At 42.5% G+C, this 16,243-nt stretch overlaps 2 protein-coding genes and 1 long non-coding RNA gene across 4 annotated transcripts in view; 2 read left to right on the top strand and 1 right to left on the bottom strand.

Annotated features, from left to right (window-relative positions):
• The window catches only part of PRDM4 (PR/SET domain 4), a 16,938-nt gene extending 14,217 nt beyond the window's left edge, over positions 1–2,721 (top strand). For both annotated transcript variants that reach the window (XM_052669015.1, XM_052669014.1), the window contains exon 11: positions 1,284–2,721. In XM_052669015.1, coding sequence (XP_052524975.1) covers positions 1,284–1,590 — 307 coding nt within the window. In that variant the 3' untranslated portion in view covers positions 1,591–2,721. The remainder of the gene's footprint in view (positions 1–1,283) is intronic.
• PWP1 (PWP1 homolog, endonuclein) lies at positions 2,003–16,243 on the bottom strand. The gene is made up of 15 exons (XM_052669019.1): positions 16,110–16,243; positions 15,968–16,026; positions 14,397–14,581; positions 13,899–13,984; positions 12,442–12,538; positions 11,863–11,973; positions 11,079–11,209; positions 10,104–10,177; positions 8,381–8,477; positions 7,660–7,721; positions 6,865–6,976; positions 6,298–6,388; positions 5,090–5,211; positions 4,517–4,622; positions 2,003–3,827 (listed from the first exon to the last, which is right to left on the bottom strand). The coding sequence occupies exons 1-15, from the start codon at positions 16,173–16,175 to the stop codon at positions 3,712–3,714; spliced, it is 1,515 nt and encodes a 504-aa protein (XP_052524979.1). The 5' UTR covers positions 16,176–16,243; the 3' UTR covers positions 2,003–3,711.
• On the top strand, positions 3,730–9,933 carry LOC128073826 (uncharacterized). The gene is made up of 2 exons (XR_008202900.1): positions 3,730–3,838; positions 9,673–9,933. It is a non-coding gene; the product is annotated as an uncharacterized LOC128073826 (long non-coding RNA).

The following is a 16,243-nucleotide window of genomic DNA, read 5'->3' as shown; positions in this document are numbered from 1 at the left end:
CTGAGAATTCAATGTGCAAATATTTTGGCCTAGGGAGCACAGGTTCACCTTCTAAAATAAGGGAGAAGTAAGTCTGGACAAATGCCTTATTACTGGCCTGCTGCTGCTGCTGGACTATTCTGGTGTTTGTTTGCAATTTTTTAATGACAAAGGAAATTCCAGGCATGCATCCTGTCTTGTGAAATAGCATTCTGGAGCGCTCATCACTGCAGCTGATTTATGTTTAGTTCTCTGCTGAGAACTGTTTCCAAGTCACAACATGAGTCCTTACATTTTAGCTAATTCTCTTACTCAGTTTGTACCTGGGGAATGCATCTGTTGCCAGCTGTTTCTCTCCACCCATCATTTCCCCTCTCAACTCTCATTTATGCACTTGTCTCTTCTGTGCAGGGAGATGCCACCCCCAGGCTCTCCTCTGTTTCTCTGGAGGTCTCACCCAGTCTTTCAGCCCTGCCAAGCCGGATCTTTCTCTCTGCTCTGAGCATTTTCTCCATCCTGTTTGGAATTACTTCCAGTCTCGAGTCCCTCCCATAAAGGCTGCTTGCCTAAATCTAATCCCTCTGCTTGTTTCATTTTCAGCATCTGGTTCTTGTATGCACTTGGAATCAGACTGTTGCTGCTTTCCTGCTGCCTAGGAAACAGCATAGTGCAGCAAGCATGAGAGAGATGAAGAGATTTGCTTTTCTTGTTCTTACAGCCAGAGCAAGGAACACTACTGGTGGGAGGCATTTTGCACAGTCATGTGCAATTTGACTGTTGCAGTCTGGTAAGCCTCAGCTTAGTATTTACAGCTGAGGTTTGTTAACACTCAGCAGCTTTGTTCTTTTTATTATTATTTTTTTTCTTTCCTTCCCTTCCTGTTTGTGCAGGGTGAAAAGAAGGGGGGGCTCACCCTTCCACCATGGCAACACCTCTGTCCTGCCAAAACGTGGAGCTTAACCAGAGTTTGGTCTCACTTAAAAGGCAAACAAAAAAACTTAGAGAATTTTTTTTTTTGTCTGATTTATCATCGGGAAAGATAAATGGTTGGTTGCAGGCTAGGAGTTGGTCCTAAAAGTTTGACTTTTGCCAGGGGCACCGGGGGAGCAAAAATACTGCTTTTTGAGAGAAAACAGCATTTACATGTCAGTGTTGTAGTAATGCTGTTATTTCTGCTTCAGATGCATTGGACCCAAGATTTAGGAACAAGACTGACTCTGCCACTTGCACTGTCACCCACCTCCCTATAATTTAATACATCAGCTGCCTTGCTGCAGCAGCAAACTGACTTTTTTCTCTTGCAGAGAACGGCAGATCAAGTGCCCCAAGTGTGACAAGCTGTTTCTGAGGACAAATCATCTGAAGAAGCATCTCAACTCACATGAAGGAAAGAGGGACTATGTCTGTGAAAAATGCACCAAGGCTTATCTAACCAAATATCACCTCACTCGCCACTTAAAAATATGTAAAGGCCCCACATCCAGTCTGTCAGCCCCAGAGGAGGAAGAGGAGGATTCAGAGGAGGAACTGATAGACTCACTGAGGACTGAGGACTGTAGGATTAACAATGGAGTCTACTCAACTGGTGATGCCCTCACGGGACACAAATGAAGAAAAGGGAAATTCTCATGGATGTTAAAACAGGGGAAGGAAGAAACTACAGCTCTCTTCCTTATTTCCCCAGTCAACAGCATATGTCAAATGAGGAGTATTCCTTTCATTCTGGTCTCCCCACTACCACCACTGAATAAACTCCAGCCAAAACACTGAATGAGAATGGATCACGTGCTTCAGACTGAACAGTTGCTTGAAAGGAAATATGAGGAACAGATTTTTCCACACATGCTGTGCATACTCAGATAACCCACTCTGTGCTAGGATACATAACACGCCTTGCATTATCCTTGAGGGAAGAGCCACAACCCAGAGATGTAGTTGAGTAACAGCCATGACCTGTAAGCCATCTTTTCCTTAACTGCCACAGTCCTGATGGCAAGAAAAACAAACAAGACAAAAAAAAAAATGGTGGTAGCAGTTAGTTGTATTTATCTTTTTAATACCTGTTAACTGAAGGATGTGGTTTGGCACAGAGCAAAGAATGTCAATGCTCAGGGCTCCTTCTAAAGAAAATAATGCTTTGGTTTGGAGGCAGTGGAATCAACAGTTGTAGATAAAGCAATTATCCCAGTACAGCAGTGTTCAGAAAACCAAAAAGGGGCTATTTGTTATTACCTTCTCTCACTCTGATTCACGAGAGCATGTTGTGAAGAAGTAAGGACTGTACAGACCAGTAGGGAAGAAGCTTACAGGTGATCAGACAGCGTTTACAGTACATCCTTGTGTGCTGTAAACCTTTTACCACTTAAAACAGATGGGAGGGTTTGCTGCTAATACTATTTATGGAATGAAAATGGATTTCATTCACTTGTTTTCTTTTGGAAAAAAATTAAAAATGTGGCTCTTTTCTAATGTTCTTTTTAAATATTTAAGCATTCTGGAAAAAAAAAACCCAGCACTTTTTTCCCCATCATCTGCCTCTCTCAAGCATTCCTGGCACAAGGCAGGGGCAGCAATGCCTCCACAAAGAGAAGACTAACAACTCGTCTCTAAACCTTGAAGGTTGGTTTTGTGGCTTGTTTGTCTCTGCTGTAAGTGGGGGGACAGTGAGCTGAACTCTTCCCTGACAAGGTGCTTGGTTATCCCTGTTAGATTCTTGCCATAAACAGCCTCATTTCAGTTGTACCTCTCTCTCTGCTCTGTGTTGCCTGGTTTCTTTAAAGTCTGTGTGGTTTGAGCTTGGAAAGCAGCCGTAACAGCTTGTAAACTGTGTGCACTGACCCCACTGTGAGAGCAGTTGTTTTAATAACTAGGGGCTTTGCAGCATTAGTGCTTTAGTAGACACCTTTAATAACCACCTTCCAATAGGTGGCAAGGGAAGCACCTCACATGAGTTAAGAGATTTAACTTCTGGCCTACAGTAAGGCACCTGGTGCTCATTTTAAATGTGAGGAGCCTTAAAGAAGTTCCTGCTCTTATAAAACAACTGAGTGTCAACCTAACCACTGACTTAAAGGGAACCAGGGGAAAGAAACCCTTGGTTATGGTGGGACAGAGCAGAGATGTTTCTGGGTTGATTTTTGGTGATCTCAAGTGATACATTCCAGGATTCTATTCAGGGACTCAGATATACTACCCAAGAAATACTCTTAAAAGATTTAAAAAAAAAACTTAAGCTTTTTCATATTTAAAATCTGTATAAGAATTTTAGTCAATCCAGTCGCAAATTAAGGATAAGTTATCCAGCTATTTACAGCTGCCAATTCTCCCAGCCTCTGTCTGACATTTCAGCCAACAGTTGTGTAGCTTTGTTCCTTAACACCATCAGGAGATATTTACCTTCTTTGCAGTATTTGACAAACCTCTGACAGCAGCAGAATGCTTTTCTGGATACGATTTCGTCTTGTATATCAACTCTACACCCAGCTGCCCCTAATTCAGGGATTGTAAATTCAAGCATATGGAAGAAATTCAGTCTTTTGAAGCTGGTGAGAAAGGCAGAACTCACAACTGCAGATTTGGGAGCTGACCCATGTATCCATGTTTCTTTGAGACAAAGCAGCCTGCAGTTTGAACACGAGTCACTTTCACAAACGCTCTCCAAACAGGGGAATTGGTAGAATACACCTGAGCTGCAGTCCCTTCAGTTACTTTGATTTTGTGAGGTTTGGTCCGTCACGATTCCATCGCCGTCTCTGAACTGTTGCTGCTACTACCAGCCAAGGAGCTGCAAGGCACAGAGTTTGCACCAGCCAGAACAAGTCTCTCTCTGTTTCCAAAAACTTCATTCACTGCAACACAGGTAAGGCATTGCTTCCATGTTACTTTCTCAGAGAGCACTGCAGCAAGTACAGCGAGGCAAATACAGCAGAATGGAAATCCTCACCTGATGCAGTTTCAAAGCCTTCCCCATTACCCAGAGCAGGGAGTTGTAAGCTTACAAGTCAGAACAATCTGTTTCCTCATGTACGATAATTGAATTACAAGTCACGGTATTTCTCCCCCGGAAACTCCCTAGATGTTTCCCTGTGTGTAATTCCCTTACTGAAGCACTGTGAAATGGATGAGTTTTGTACAGCAAAACAGTTTAAATTATTTATTTCTGGTTTTACTCTCTCTGGGTGCCATCAGGCTCTTAAAAGCCTCAAAAAATTCACACCATTTAGCTACATGCAACTGAGACAACTGATCAAAACCAGTCTTCACTTCTGTGCAGTGCTTGTTTACACCAAGAACATTAAGAAAAAAAGGAAGACTGTGAGAAATGAGTATTCTGTTTCAGTTACAAGAAAATAAATTGTGGCAAATACAGCTCTCCAAAATGGAAAAAAAAAAAAGATATTTTTAAGCTGGTAGTGTGAAAACATTCAGTCTTTGGGTACTTCTTTAGAAGTGTCACACTCAGAGCCACGCTGCATTACTGAATATACAGATACACCCTGGGGCAGAGCCTCGAGATCCCAGAAAATGAGAATATTACCTGCAGAAATGCTGCTTATATCCCAGACACGCAGCCCTTCTCGCTCTCCTCCAAAGGCAAAAACAAATGGGAAGTCAGGGCAGCAAGCTGCGCAGAAGAGAACACCCTGGGAAGGAGGGAGAAAAGTTTTGGGTTTTTTTTTCCCTAAATATCATGTTAAAATGATTTCATCATCAGAAAATACTTTTGCTGGGCAAGGTATAACAAATGTAAGCTCTCTGTCTCTTGAAACTTGACTTTGTGTCCTTACAAAATCATTGTAAGAGCTGTTAATTACATTTAACAAATCATGTATTCATCTTGAACCTTAAAAGATGCATGATGGAAAACTGATAGTCCTACTGCAGAATGCTCTATCTGACATTCAGATCCAAGGCTTCAAAGCAGCCTGCCAATTACGTCTTCAACTGAATACTGTGTTATAATGAGGAATGGTTTACCCAGAGTACACGGATGTGGGGTTTTTGCTGTTATTTCTTTAAGGCATTACACAAAACAAGATTTAAATCAGAAAACAGATTCAGCAGTTATACATATGCCTTCTTAGAAGCAAGAAATGTAATCAAAGATTACCATTTTCATATCCCTGGAATGGATTAAACTTGGCTTGCCTCCCAGAATATCCCAAATTTTCACATATTTGTCAGCAGATGATGTCACAAGGCACCCTTTGACCTGACTACTTAGTTGTAGCCCTGGAAGATATGAATGCATCAGTGTAAGAGCATCAATCAATCACTGTTTCAGAGCTGAGGACACATTTAGAGTGAAAGCAGAACAAACCTAATATTCTTCACACACTAAACTCAGTTCCAGCAAAACAAAGCAAAAAGTTAATGACAGTTTTGTGCTCCCACTGCTCCCTACAGTAACAGAAGAACCTTTTGAGAGCAAACTTCATGTACACCTATTTTGTCTCTCAGTGTAATGACAGTAACAGTGCAGAGCTGCTGCTGCTGCTGTGCTTTTCACTTGACATAATCTGGCTTCCCCAGGCAGTTTTCTTCATTCAACTCCATCTCTTTATCTATCTGAGATGATGAGACATACTGACATCTCACCTAATCAGGTACTTCCTTCAAGTTGCTTTTTAGAAGTTTCTACACTGGTCAAATGATTTAAGGAGTCTAAAGCAGACTGTGTGGAAACCTTCCCATGTGCCACATCTAAGTCACCATCAGAGTGAAATGCCAATATAAAATATTATGGATAGAGAAGTTCTGGTTCATAGTGCTGGACCAGACTCCGTAGTTTCTATCTTTTCTCACCCCAAAAAGCAAAAAGAGCATATCCCAGATGAACAAATCTGTTTCAATATGCTTATTATTCATGATATCTACTGAGGCAAGTTCACTGTTGTTAAAATACTTTGCTTACAATGGTTTTAAACGAAAAGAGCAGAGATTTTGATATTAGGAAGTATTTCACTCAGAGGGCAGTGAGGCACTGGCACGGGATACCCAGAGAAGCTGTGGGTGCCCCATCCTTAGAGGCTCAAGGCCAGTTTGGATGGGGCCTTGGGCAGCCTGAGCTGGTGGGTGGCAGTCCTGCCCGTGGCAGGGGTAGCAGTGGGTGGGCTTTAAGGTCCCCTCCAACCCAAGCATTCTGGCATTCTGTGGTTCTCAGCACAGATGGCATCGTGGGCCAGCTACTCACTATTACTATACACTACTTCATTTTTTTGTTAAGCAAGGAATCACCACCATCTCAGTCACATCATCTGAAGACATCTTCCAGACAAGCCTCACCACTGGGGCAAACACAACACACACATAATTTACCTGATACTTCTTCGTCATGAGCCTTCAAAGTAAACAGCGGCTTATCAGAGCGAGCATCCAGGCAGTACACAAAGCCATCCTCTGTGCTTGCCTAAGGAAACCACAATACTTTGAAACAAACATCTGTAGTCATTTGTTTAAAAACATTCTATGCAATAACACCCACTCTCTATTAAACCCCTGTCATCTGAGACAAATTTACACTGCTTCTTAGCAAGACACGTTACCCTGTACACAGTTCTTCACCTCCAAAGTCAGACTTCATACATCTGGAGCTTGAACTATTCTCTGTATATAAACTACATTGCAGTGAATTCTGTGGAAATCTTAATCGTATGCAAATTTAACTGTATTTTGCATTGAATATGGCTGCACTACAGAGCTCAGAACTTATGCTCAGCACTGAAATACTGAGCTTTTTGTCTCTAAACTCAGTGCAAACTTTGGAGCCATCTAACAGCTGCCTCACAGACCTACACAAAGTTAAGCGTAATCATACTGAGAGAAAATACAAAAGCACAGCTTAAGTGAAGCAGCCAACAGGCCAAGAAGAGAGTGTATACTCACTAAGAAATTACAAGGTGAAAAATGATTCCAAGTTACTCTTTCAACCTGACCACTAAACCGCCAGATTCGATGGTTATCTTGTGGGCTTCTGCAATCGTACAGCACAGCTGACCTGTGGGAAAACAGGAAAGGAAAAAAGCAGAATCACAACAGAACTCTGTGAAATTCATTTTACTGCTGGCATCTACAGGTGGTTCTTGGATGCTTTACAGGATGAATCCACAAAGGCAGTCTGCTGGTCTACAGTGTACTGGCATGTAGGTGGCCAGGGGTTCAAAAGGAGAGCTAACAATGGATCAGGATGCTGGTCTGAATGCTTGGAGGTTTTTTCTTATTTTTACAAAAGGAATTTTGGGGAGGAAAATGGGTAGAATCCAGCTCCCAACAACATGGGGTTCTTCTCCAGCATAGCAAGTGCATAACACAAGCCAGACAACATAAAGCCCAACCTAGTCTTACTGTTTGGAAAAGCCCAGAGAAGTTTACAGGGGGATGAGCAGAGGTACATTTCTACTGCAGAAAAGACAAAGACAAATCAAGAAATAAGTTCAGTTTGGAGCAGATGCCTGGCACAGAAAATTTCAGTCCAGATGGTGAAAATATTTGGCAAAGCTGAGAAAGAGGGAAGGAAAGCTGTATTTTGGCCACGTACAAATCTGGCTACCTCACTGGAAAGAAATAAAAACCTTACTCAAATCTGGCACTCTTAAAAGCAAATTAAAAGAAAACCTGAGGCAAATTAATGGCATTAACATTGGGCTAAGTGTAACACTGACAAACGTTACTCTGACATACTTATCGTAAGATCCGGAAATAAGGGTCTGAGTTTCAAAGGGATGAAACTGCAATGTCTGGACCTAGGTGACAGAAGATTTTATGAAAGAATAAGCATTGAGATAGAATCATAGAATCACCAAGGCTGGGAAAGACCTCCAAGATCATCCAGTCCAACTGTCTACCTATCACTATTACCTCCCACTGCCTTTGTCAAAGGCAGCGACTTTGCTAACAGCAAAATAAAGTTATAGCTGAGAATAACTAACTCCCACGTTCTAATTACAAGATTAATTAACTTCCCAAATATCCATCACTATGGAATTTTGGTATCGCTTACTTTAAACCTTTCTTACCTAGAACAAACTATAGGCAACACTCATTGTTTCCTTAAGCAAAGCTCACAGTTGGATCTATGCTCAGAGACCTGTTTTTTGAAGCTTCATAGCAGCACTATTAGATTCCCAACCTCTTGGGCTTTTACACAGAAGGCATTAAAAAACAACAAACCACGAAATTGCTGCAAGCCTCCCACGATTTTCTAATGGATAAGTATTAATTAACACTTTTGAAACCAAATATAGTTGTTGCAAAACCAATTCAGAAATTTAAAGAATTCTGCACAGTTGATTGGAAAACCACAGAGCTGCTGTCGTATGTGTTCAGTACTGAGCAGCTACAAAAAACTGCAGTATTTTTTTCTGTGCTTTACACTGAAATAAACACATTAATTATTACGTACCTTGTCTGTGTGTAGTGTCAGGCTGGCTGCTGGTTTGCCCACAGACATATCCCACAAAATCACAGTACTGTCAGCAGAAGCACTTGCTAAAACATTCCTGATAATAAGCCAAAAGATAAGGTTTAAGAAAATCTTATAGACACAAAACCTAATAATGGTCACAAATCCTGAATACGTGGAGGATCTGATTTGGAGATCAAGTATCACAGAACCATGAAATGGCTGGGGCTGGAAAGGACCTCAAAGCCCACCCAGCCCCACCCCCTGCCATGGGCAGGGCTGCTCCCCATCAGATCAGGCTGCCCAGGGCCCCATCCAACCTGGCCTTGAGCCTCCAGGGATGGGGCACCCACAAGTACACTGGTCTACATAATTAGATCTTCTCCCCACAGCACTTGAAAAATGTAACTTACTGGATGACTTCATGAGCAAAACAAAGCGAGAAAGACTTGAAGCACTTCCCTCCATTTGACATAAAGATGGTATTTTTCAAGCATTAATGCAACTTCAGTCTGTAAGCATACGCTTGCAGCCAAGATCCAGACAAATCTATTTTTAACAAAAAAACTTAGCTCTCCAGTATCTGAGTGTTTATATAACTAACAAAGACCCAACACTGTACAACTTTTATTTCCTGAAAGCTCTATCAGTATCGTGGAGTTCATAACCCAGTGCGTTACTGCGCTGTACATTCCAGACACTTTAGCTCTTGGAGCTGCGATTTTGTGACTTATCTCTGTGCTATCACAAGACAACCAGCTCTAAGTAATATGAAAGTTACGTTTGAGTCAGACTGATGGAATGATACCACATTGTGCACGTGCATAATTTAAGATCAACAGACAACACAGTGGAAGAGCACAACTTCTCCACGTTTATTGAATATCTATGAGCGTGCTTCCTCCTTTGGTGCCCAGACAAGCTCTAAGTAAAGGCTGACACCTGCTGATCAGAGAATGTAGAACTGATTGTGTGCATCTTCAGAGAATTTATGACAGCAGGAAAAAAAAATTAAAAAAGAAAAAAAAAAAAAGATCTATCACAGGGACAGTTTCAAGACTCATCCTAAGAATACTTTAACAGTTGATTCATTACGAACTACCTAAGCAATAACAAGTGGCTTCTTTATTCCAGCCTGCACATCATCCTTAACCTCTCCCTACAGATGTGCCTGCTTTGTGTTCCTTCAACAGCATTACTTGACTGCTAACTCACTCAGGCAACAGGTAATTCCCACAGGTCAGAGTTGTGTCTATAGCGGTGCTATGAGGGCTTTTACAGTCTTTTCACAGCTCTAGGGAAAAGCCAGAGGAAAATAATACACAGCAAGGACTACCTTCTATAAAGATACCTGAAATGCTGTTTTAGGTCACTGGTGGACTGGCCCAGACCTTGTGCTATTCCAGTTAGTTCATCTGGCTTAAATGCAGCTGCTTTATTGAATGGCTTGGAACCACCTTAGCTCTGCCCTCATCTGGACAACTTGGAAATAAAAGCTACCTGCAACAGTATATAAGCATTTATTTTAAAAATAAAAAAGAAATCTGGTCCTAGTTTTGTTCCATTTTGTTTTTTAAAGGGGCAAATATTTTTGAGAACTGGTTCATTTCAAAACTGCTTTCAAGTTCAGCACTACACTTCATTAGGTTTTGAATTAGTGAAAAAAGCATGCCTGATTAACTGTGCCAATGTTGCAAGCATTGTTTTTCAAATGCTCCTTTACCTGCTTTGTTTATTCCACGAGAGATCGAGAACAGCATCAGCATGTCCTTCCATTGTCCCTTCCTGAGGTGAACCCTGCATAGGCAGATACAGCACAGGCAGACTTCAGAACATTACAGCTTCAATGGAAATCAAGCAGCACAACACACTACCATGAACTCCTTGATGCCTTCACAAGCAACTACACTTTTAAAATCATTCTCACTTGCTGCAACAAGGCACCTTCTCTTACCCCAGCTCTCAGACCGCTCCATTCACAGCAAGAGAGCTCACAGAACCAGTTACTCCCTTCAGGCTACAGTAGAAGAAATTTCATTTCCACCACCTAACGTGCAGCTTTTTCAGCTTCTTTCTAAACTCTCCTGGCATTTACTTATTTTCCCCATCAACTGCACTTTTGGTGCTTTAATTACCAGCTCCCATAAATTCTAATTTTAAATGGATGAGTTTTGAAGGATTTTTCTAGGAGAACAACTTGGAAGGTACCCGTAAGTTATCCCACTCTTTCTCTCCTCCTTCCTCCAGGCTTTAACTATCCCTGCACAGAGCAATGAGTGTCTCAAGCTGAAGTAGCATCTACAAATGGTTATCTTTAATAGCAATTCTGATAACTCAGTCACTCTCTGGGTGTGCTCCATGTACACACTCTATATTATCTCAATGACTACTTTAAACATGCTTCACTTTCAGATGAATAAAGCTGACAGAGATGAATCTAAACTAGCTGCATTTTATTAGAGTAAACCTTGTTCCTTATTGCTCAATGCCATTTCAACTCCCTGAGTCACAGGCAAATAGCAGTTTCAGCCCCCTGTATGCAGCCAGGACATAATCTTCTGTAACCTGTCTAGACATCATCCTTCAACACAACAGAGGGAATTAAACCAGACTACCTACAGTTTTATTTTTTCCATTACAGTAAAGTAGTAAGAACATTATCCTCGCTCTAAGTTTCCTCCGTTCAACCAACACTTACTTTCTTCCCTTTCTTTTTCTTCTTTTTCTCTTTCTTGCTCCCAAGAGAAAAGACAGGTTCTAGGCAGTCCACTATATCAAGGTCCCAAACATCAATAACTGGGGTCATGTTACCTACTGCAACATAATTTCCTGCATACACACACACACAAAAAAAACCAAACCAACAACAAATGCAATCACATTTACAGTTACAAAACAGCATATCTGGCAACCCAGCTTCTACATATTTCTTCAAGTAAAATTTCTATTTATGTGCCAGAATTTTCTATTTGAACATTTTTTATTATTATAAATGACGAGTTTAAAACTGCTGAAAGCAGACACTGCCTTCAGCAGTGTGATGTGTGATGTGGTCCTTTAGTACACTTCCCTTTCAGTACACATGGCTGTTCAAACAAGCCCTATTAAAGCACCACACGAAAAATGTTACTAAAAACATGCATACAGGTGAATGTTGCAACAGTGCTGTGCCATAATTCATTTGAAACCTTGCACTTGTAAACGTCAAAAAACAGTTTGCTTTGTTCTGCTAATTAACAATAACTTAACTATTTCTAATTAAGCCAATGTTTTAGTTGCAACACTTGTTATTCCAGCATCACTAAGGTAACTTATCACCAAATGAAAAAAAAAAAAAAAAAAGATTTTCAGTTTTCCCCTCTTAACATCTTGAGTTTATTTAAGTTTCAGTGAAGGAAACTACTTAGTAACAACATTACATTTACATACTTTTCAAGTACAAATACTTTTATTGGACAATTACAGTATCCTTTGTCATTTACCTGATGACTCCTCAGGATTGGGATCAAAATTCAACCACTCCAAACTAAGAGGATAAGCAGGCAAGATGATATCATGATGTACGTAAAATGAGTCTTCCTCGTGATTATAAACTGAAAAAGATGTATGTGACATCAGTGAAGAGGAAAAGCAAGCAGCCAAAATCAGCTTACCTCTGCAGAAAGAAGATATGGCAAACACTACATTACAATTCAAGTTTCCAATATGTTCAGAGCTCCCAAGTAGAAGTCATAGTCTCAAAGTAGTGCTACAGCTCACAGAATCCTACAAAACTAACACTGCCCTGCGTACTTTAGTGACAAAGTGAAAAGTTAGCAAAATTCAGACATCACACAATTTTCTACATGAGGACACACCAACAAAGGTTGAAACATTCATTTCATAGAAACAAGAAAAAGAAATAAAGTCCAGATTCAGTAACATGGGACATTAGGTAACAGATGAACAGTTTTCACTTCAGAGGAAGCTGAAGACTCCAGAAATCAGCCTCATCTACTACACATCCACACGGAAAAAAACCAACAGGTTTCTCTGTAAGGCACAAATCCTACATTACTTACCATGGACCTCCAAACTACAGTAGTCTTTATCGACTCTGCCACAAAGGACAAGATTGTCGTTGGGCTTAATCAAAAAGTCCTCCTGTTCATATTGATCCTGAGCAGTGAAAAGGAGAGGCCAACACATGTTAAGCAAAGAACAGACACACACACACACACACACACAACTGCACAAGTTCCAAAGGCTGAATCTGTAACAGTTTTTAAATGTTACAGAAAACAACCAACACCCTGCAGCCCACCCACCCAAAAGCATCGTATAGCAGGAGATGCAGAAAGGCAGAACCAGTTTCTGTCACGGGAAGGCTGAATGTATCTCTGAAAACTATAGAGATGGCATTAATGTGGATGTAGTTGGATTTAGAGAAATGTTTCATCACCACACATGAAACCATCTTTTGAGCCTACCAAGATGCAACCCATCACTGAAAAGAAAATCACCACCAGGATCCCACATTTGTAGCTTATTTTCCTTTGTCTCTCAGGCCTTGAGCATCTACATCATGTAACGGTCTGCACAATAAGGACACTGAGGCACTGCTCCTCACAAGCAGGCAGCAATTCCCAGAGCATTAAAACATTGTCCACATTCTGGAAAATAGTTCCAGAGAAGTACTGCCTGCAGCTACACTGGCATTCAGCTGCACCAGAACAGATGTAGCCTCCATCCAGTTCTCATTGTTACTAAGGAATGGAAGGCATTCAGGGAATTTTTGTTAGTGCAAAACTAGGAACTGCATATTAAAGACAGTAGCCTTACACAGAATGCCATCCTTCAAATAAACAATGCACAGGAGACCTTTTGGGCACCAACGTTGCAAGCTTTCAATAATTTCTTCTTCACTCACTCAAAGTATTTTTCAATATTTGCATTCTATCAAGTATTGCAATTTTCTGAATTGGTACAAATAATACTGCACAGTACCTAACTCTTCAATAGTGGTGGTAGCAAACACCACCAACAACAAAATGCATGCTGGAGCACCAGAAAGTATCCTTAATAAACACAGATGTATTTCTTCAAGTCACAATGCTGATTTGACATGATTACTTTGCATTTTATTTGTTTTCTAAACTAGCTTGAGTGCATCTGGCTGGAAGGAACATGCAGGAGTCTTGCAGGCTGGAAAGCTGTCTTATTAGGGTCATTAGTGACCTGAGATTTGTTATTTCTTCAAGCATTTTCTGAGTCCTATTAGCTAGCACACAAGGCCCCTCCACATACAGAAGTACATTTCTTAAATTGTGAGTCAATTCACCTCAACATCTAAATTAAACATAAAAAGCACACATAAAGGGGATTGCACAAAGCAATCTTAAAGAATTCTGTCTGAGCACAAATCTGGCAGACTTTCTAAAGGACCGCAAGCACCCTAAGGCAGCTTGGGAGGGAATAAAACCTAAATGAATTCTAAGTTTATGCCGTTTCAGATATTTAACATTTTTACAGTACTTACAGTGTTTTTCAGAGTGATGTAAGGATCCTGATCATTGCTTCCATAAACTGCCAGACCAGCCAAAGTCTCTCCAAGTTTGCTATCACCTACGTGGGAATTTCAAAATATTTCTCATTCGTGTCAATGACCACCCAGTCAGAAACTCCCACACCACTCCATGAACTGTAAAATATCAGGAGTGGGCTACATGAACTTCCAGTTTTCAAACACGAGAACCTCAGCCAGCTCCACCGTTCAGAGCTGCTCTGCTCCAACACAACAGCAGGGGGAGCAACAGCCCCTCCAACACCACCCAGTACTAACACGGCAAGGAGCGGACATGGAGTTATTTCACCCATTCAACCACTTTCTAAACTGAGACAAGCAAAGAATTCAAAACGTGAATTTCCAGCACTTTAAACTAAGCACTAAGTGGTTTTAATATACTTGTGTCCTAAGCATAAAAAGAAGCAAAGTTCTTAAGTTACAACACATATCTGACATTTCAGTTTCTCTCACCTCCGTCTTCCTCTTCATCATACTTGTCTAAATCATACTCGGCCAGTTCATCATCAGTCAGCTTTTCAGCACTTTCCTCCTGCTCTTCATTGTCAGGAGGCGACTCAGCCCTGTCCGCAATGGCAACATCCATGCCATCCGCTGGCTGGCCCTGATCTTCTTCATCGCTGCCATCAGAGCCCTCCCTGTTTAAAGACACATCCCCTGAGAAACTCAGACAGAATGCTTCTGGGAGACTGCTCAGCAGCCTGCTAGCAAGGTTTCAGCACACAGAGTCCTGGCTGTTCACACAGACTGCGTTACAACCTTTATGCCAATCATTTGGAAATCTATCCACTCCTTTCCTACCTCTCCCCAAAATACAAGTCACTGCTCTCTCAGGCTGCCTGAGAATTGCGATAAAATTTTTTTCTCGCATATTTTCCTGATAACTGTTAGCAAGCATGCAGAGGAGGGCTGACAAAGATGGTAAAGGGTCTGGACAGCAAGGTGTATGAGGAGCAGCTGAGGGCCCCGGGTTTGCTCAGCCCAGAGCGGAGGAGCTGAGGGGAGGCCTGATGGTGGCTGCAGCTCCTCACAGGGAGTGGAGGGCAGCGCTGAGCTCTGCTCTGTGTGACAGCGACAGGGCCCGAGGGAACGGCATGGAGCTGTCAGGGGAGGGCAGCTGGGGGTCAGGGACAGGTCTGCACCAGAGGGTGGTGGGCATGGAACAGAACGCCCAGGGCTGTGGGCACGGCCCCGAGATGTCAGAGTTCAAGGAGCTTCCCGGCAGTGCTCTCACACACAGGGTTTGGCTGTTGTGTGGAGCTGTGTGGAGCCAGGATCTGGACTCTGATGATCCTTGTGGTCCCTTCCAACTCAGGATATTCTGTTATGCTGTGACAATGCACGATTTCAAATGAGTTCTACCAAACAAAATTTAAGGGTGTCAAATGATTTATCTTGCCCTCTTTTGAATACAATTTTTCCAACTTCTATTCTGTATGTTTGCAGGTGTCTAATTCCTCCCTTCCCTTTTTTTTGCCCCCCTCCCATAGGCCTTGTCACAGGCAATAACATTTGTATTTCTTCAAGATTTTTAAGACTATGCTTCCTCATACTTCCCATACTTGTAATTAGAAGATAACAAAACATAAAGCTCACTGTGTAGGGGCACGTTGCAGGTCACTCCTTACAGAGCAAAGTTTGTAACATCTCAAGAGCTCTGAACTTTCATGGCAATGGTTCAGTCTGCAGATTAGACATTAGAAACGTGTCTCCTCCAAAAGAGCACGGTGCTGCAGTGGCACAGGGAGGTGGTGCAGTCACCATCTCTGGAGGTGTTCAGGAACCATGTGGATGCGGCACTGAGGGACCTGATCAGTGGGCACGGTGGGGATGGGCTGGCGGTGGAGTTAGGAGGTCTTTTCCAACCTTAACAACTCTGACTCAGAGAAATCAGCACAAGGGAAGCCTCTCCCAAACGCTTAAGATGATTTTGTAACGCTCACCTCCTCCTGCCCCCTCCCCAGCATCCCGGGCTGCCCGCCTCCCAGCCACCAGCCGCCCCCCGTCCAGAGGTCCCCGCTCACCGCAACCTGCCGCGGGCCTCCCCGACGAGTCGCCTCAGCTCTTCCCGGCTGAGCTGCACCTGCGGGCGGACACACAGCACCGTGAAGAGAAGGGGAGACCAAGGATCCCTCAGGGGGTCCCTCAACCCCACTCCACCCCCACCTTATCCGGCGTCTCCTTGGCAACGCCGCGGCGCACCCAGGCGGTGCACGTCACCGGGCAGCTCATGGCGGCGACACGTGCGCAGGGCTGAGGCGCACGACGAGTGACGTCAGAGGGAGGGGCTCCGCCTGCAG

The sequence above is a fragment of the Tympanuchus pallidicinctus genome, unplaced genomic scaffold (assembly GCF_026119805.1).
Source record: "Tympanuchus pallidicinctus isolate F22 unplaced genomic scaffold, pur_lepc_1.0 scaffold8, whole genome shotgun sequence".
Lineage (NCBI taxonomy): Eukaryota > Metazoa > Chordata > Aves > Galliformes > Phasianidae > Tympanuchus > Tympanuchus pallidicinctus.
Note: the sequence above shows the minus strand (reverse complement) of the source record. Positions and strands in the feature narration are given on the sequence as shown.

Bases quoted from the DNA above. Each gene is read 5' to 3' on its own strand.
- PWP1 (XM_052669019.1), bottom strand. From the start codon at position 16,175: ATGAGCTGCCCGGTGACGTGCACCGCCTGGGTGCGCCGCGGCGTTGCC. The intron at 12,539-13,898 runs GTAAGTACTGTA...TTCACTGCTCAG, and splicing joins ACATCACTCTGAAAAACACT to GATCAATATGAACAGGAGGA. The intron at 6,977-7,659 runs GTATGTCAGAGT...GTTTTCCCACAG, and splicing joins ATTTCCGGATCTTACGATAA to GTCAGCTGTGCTGTACGATT.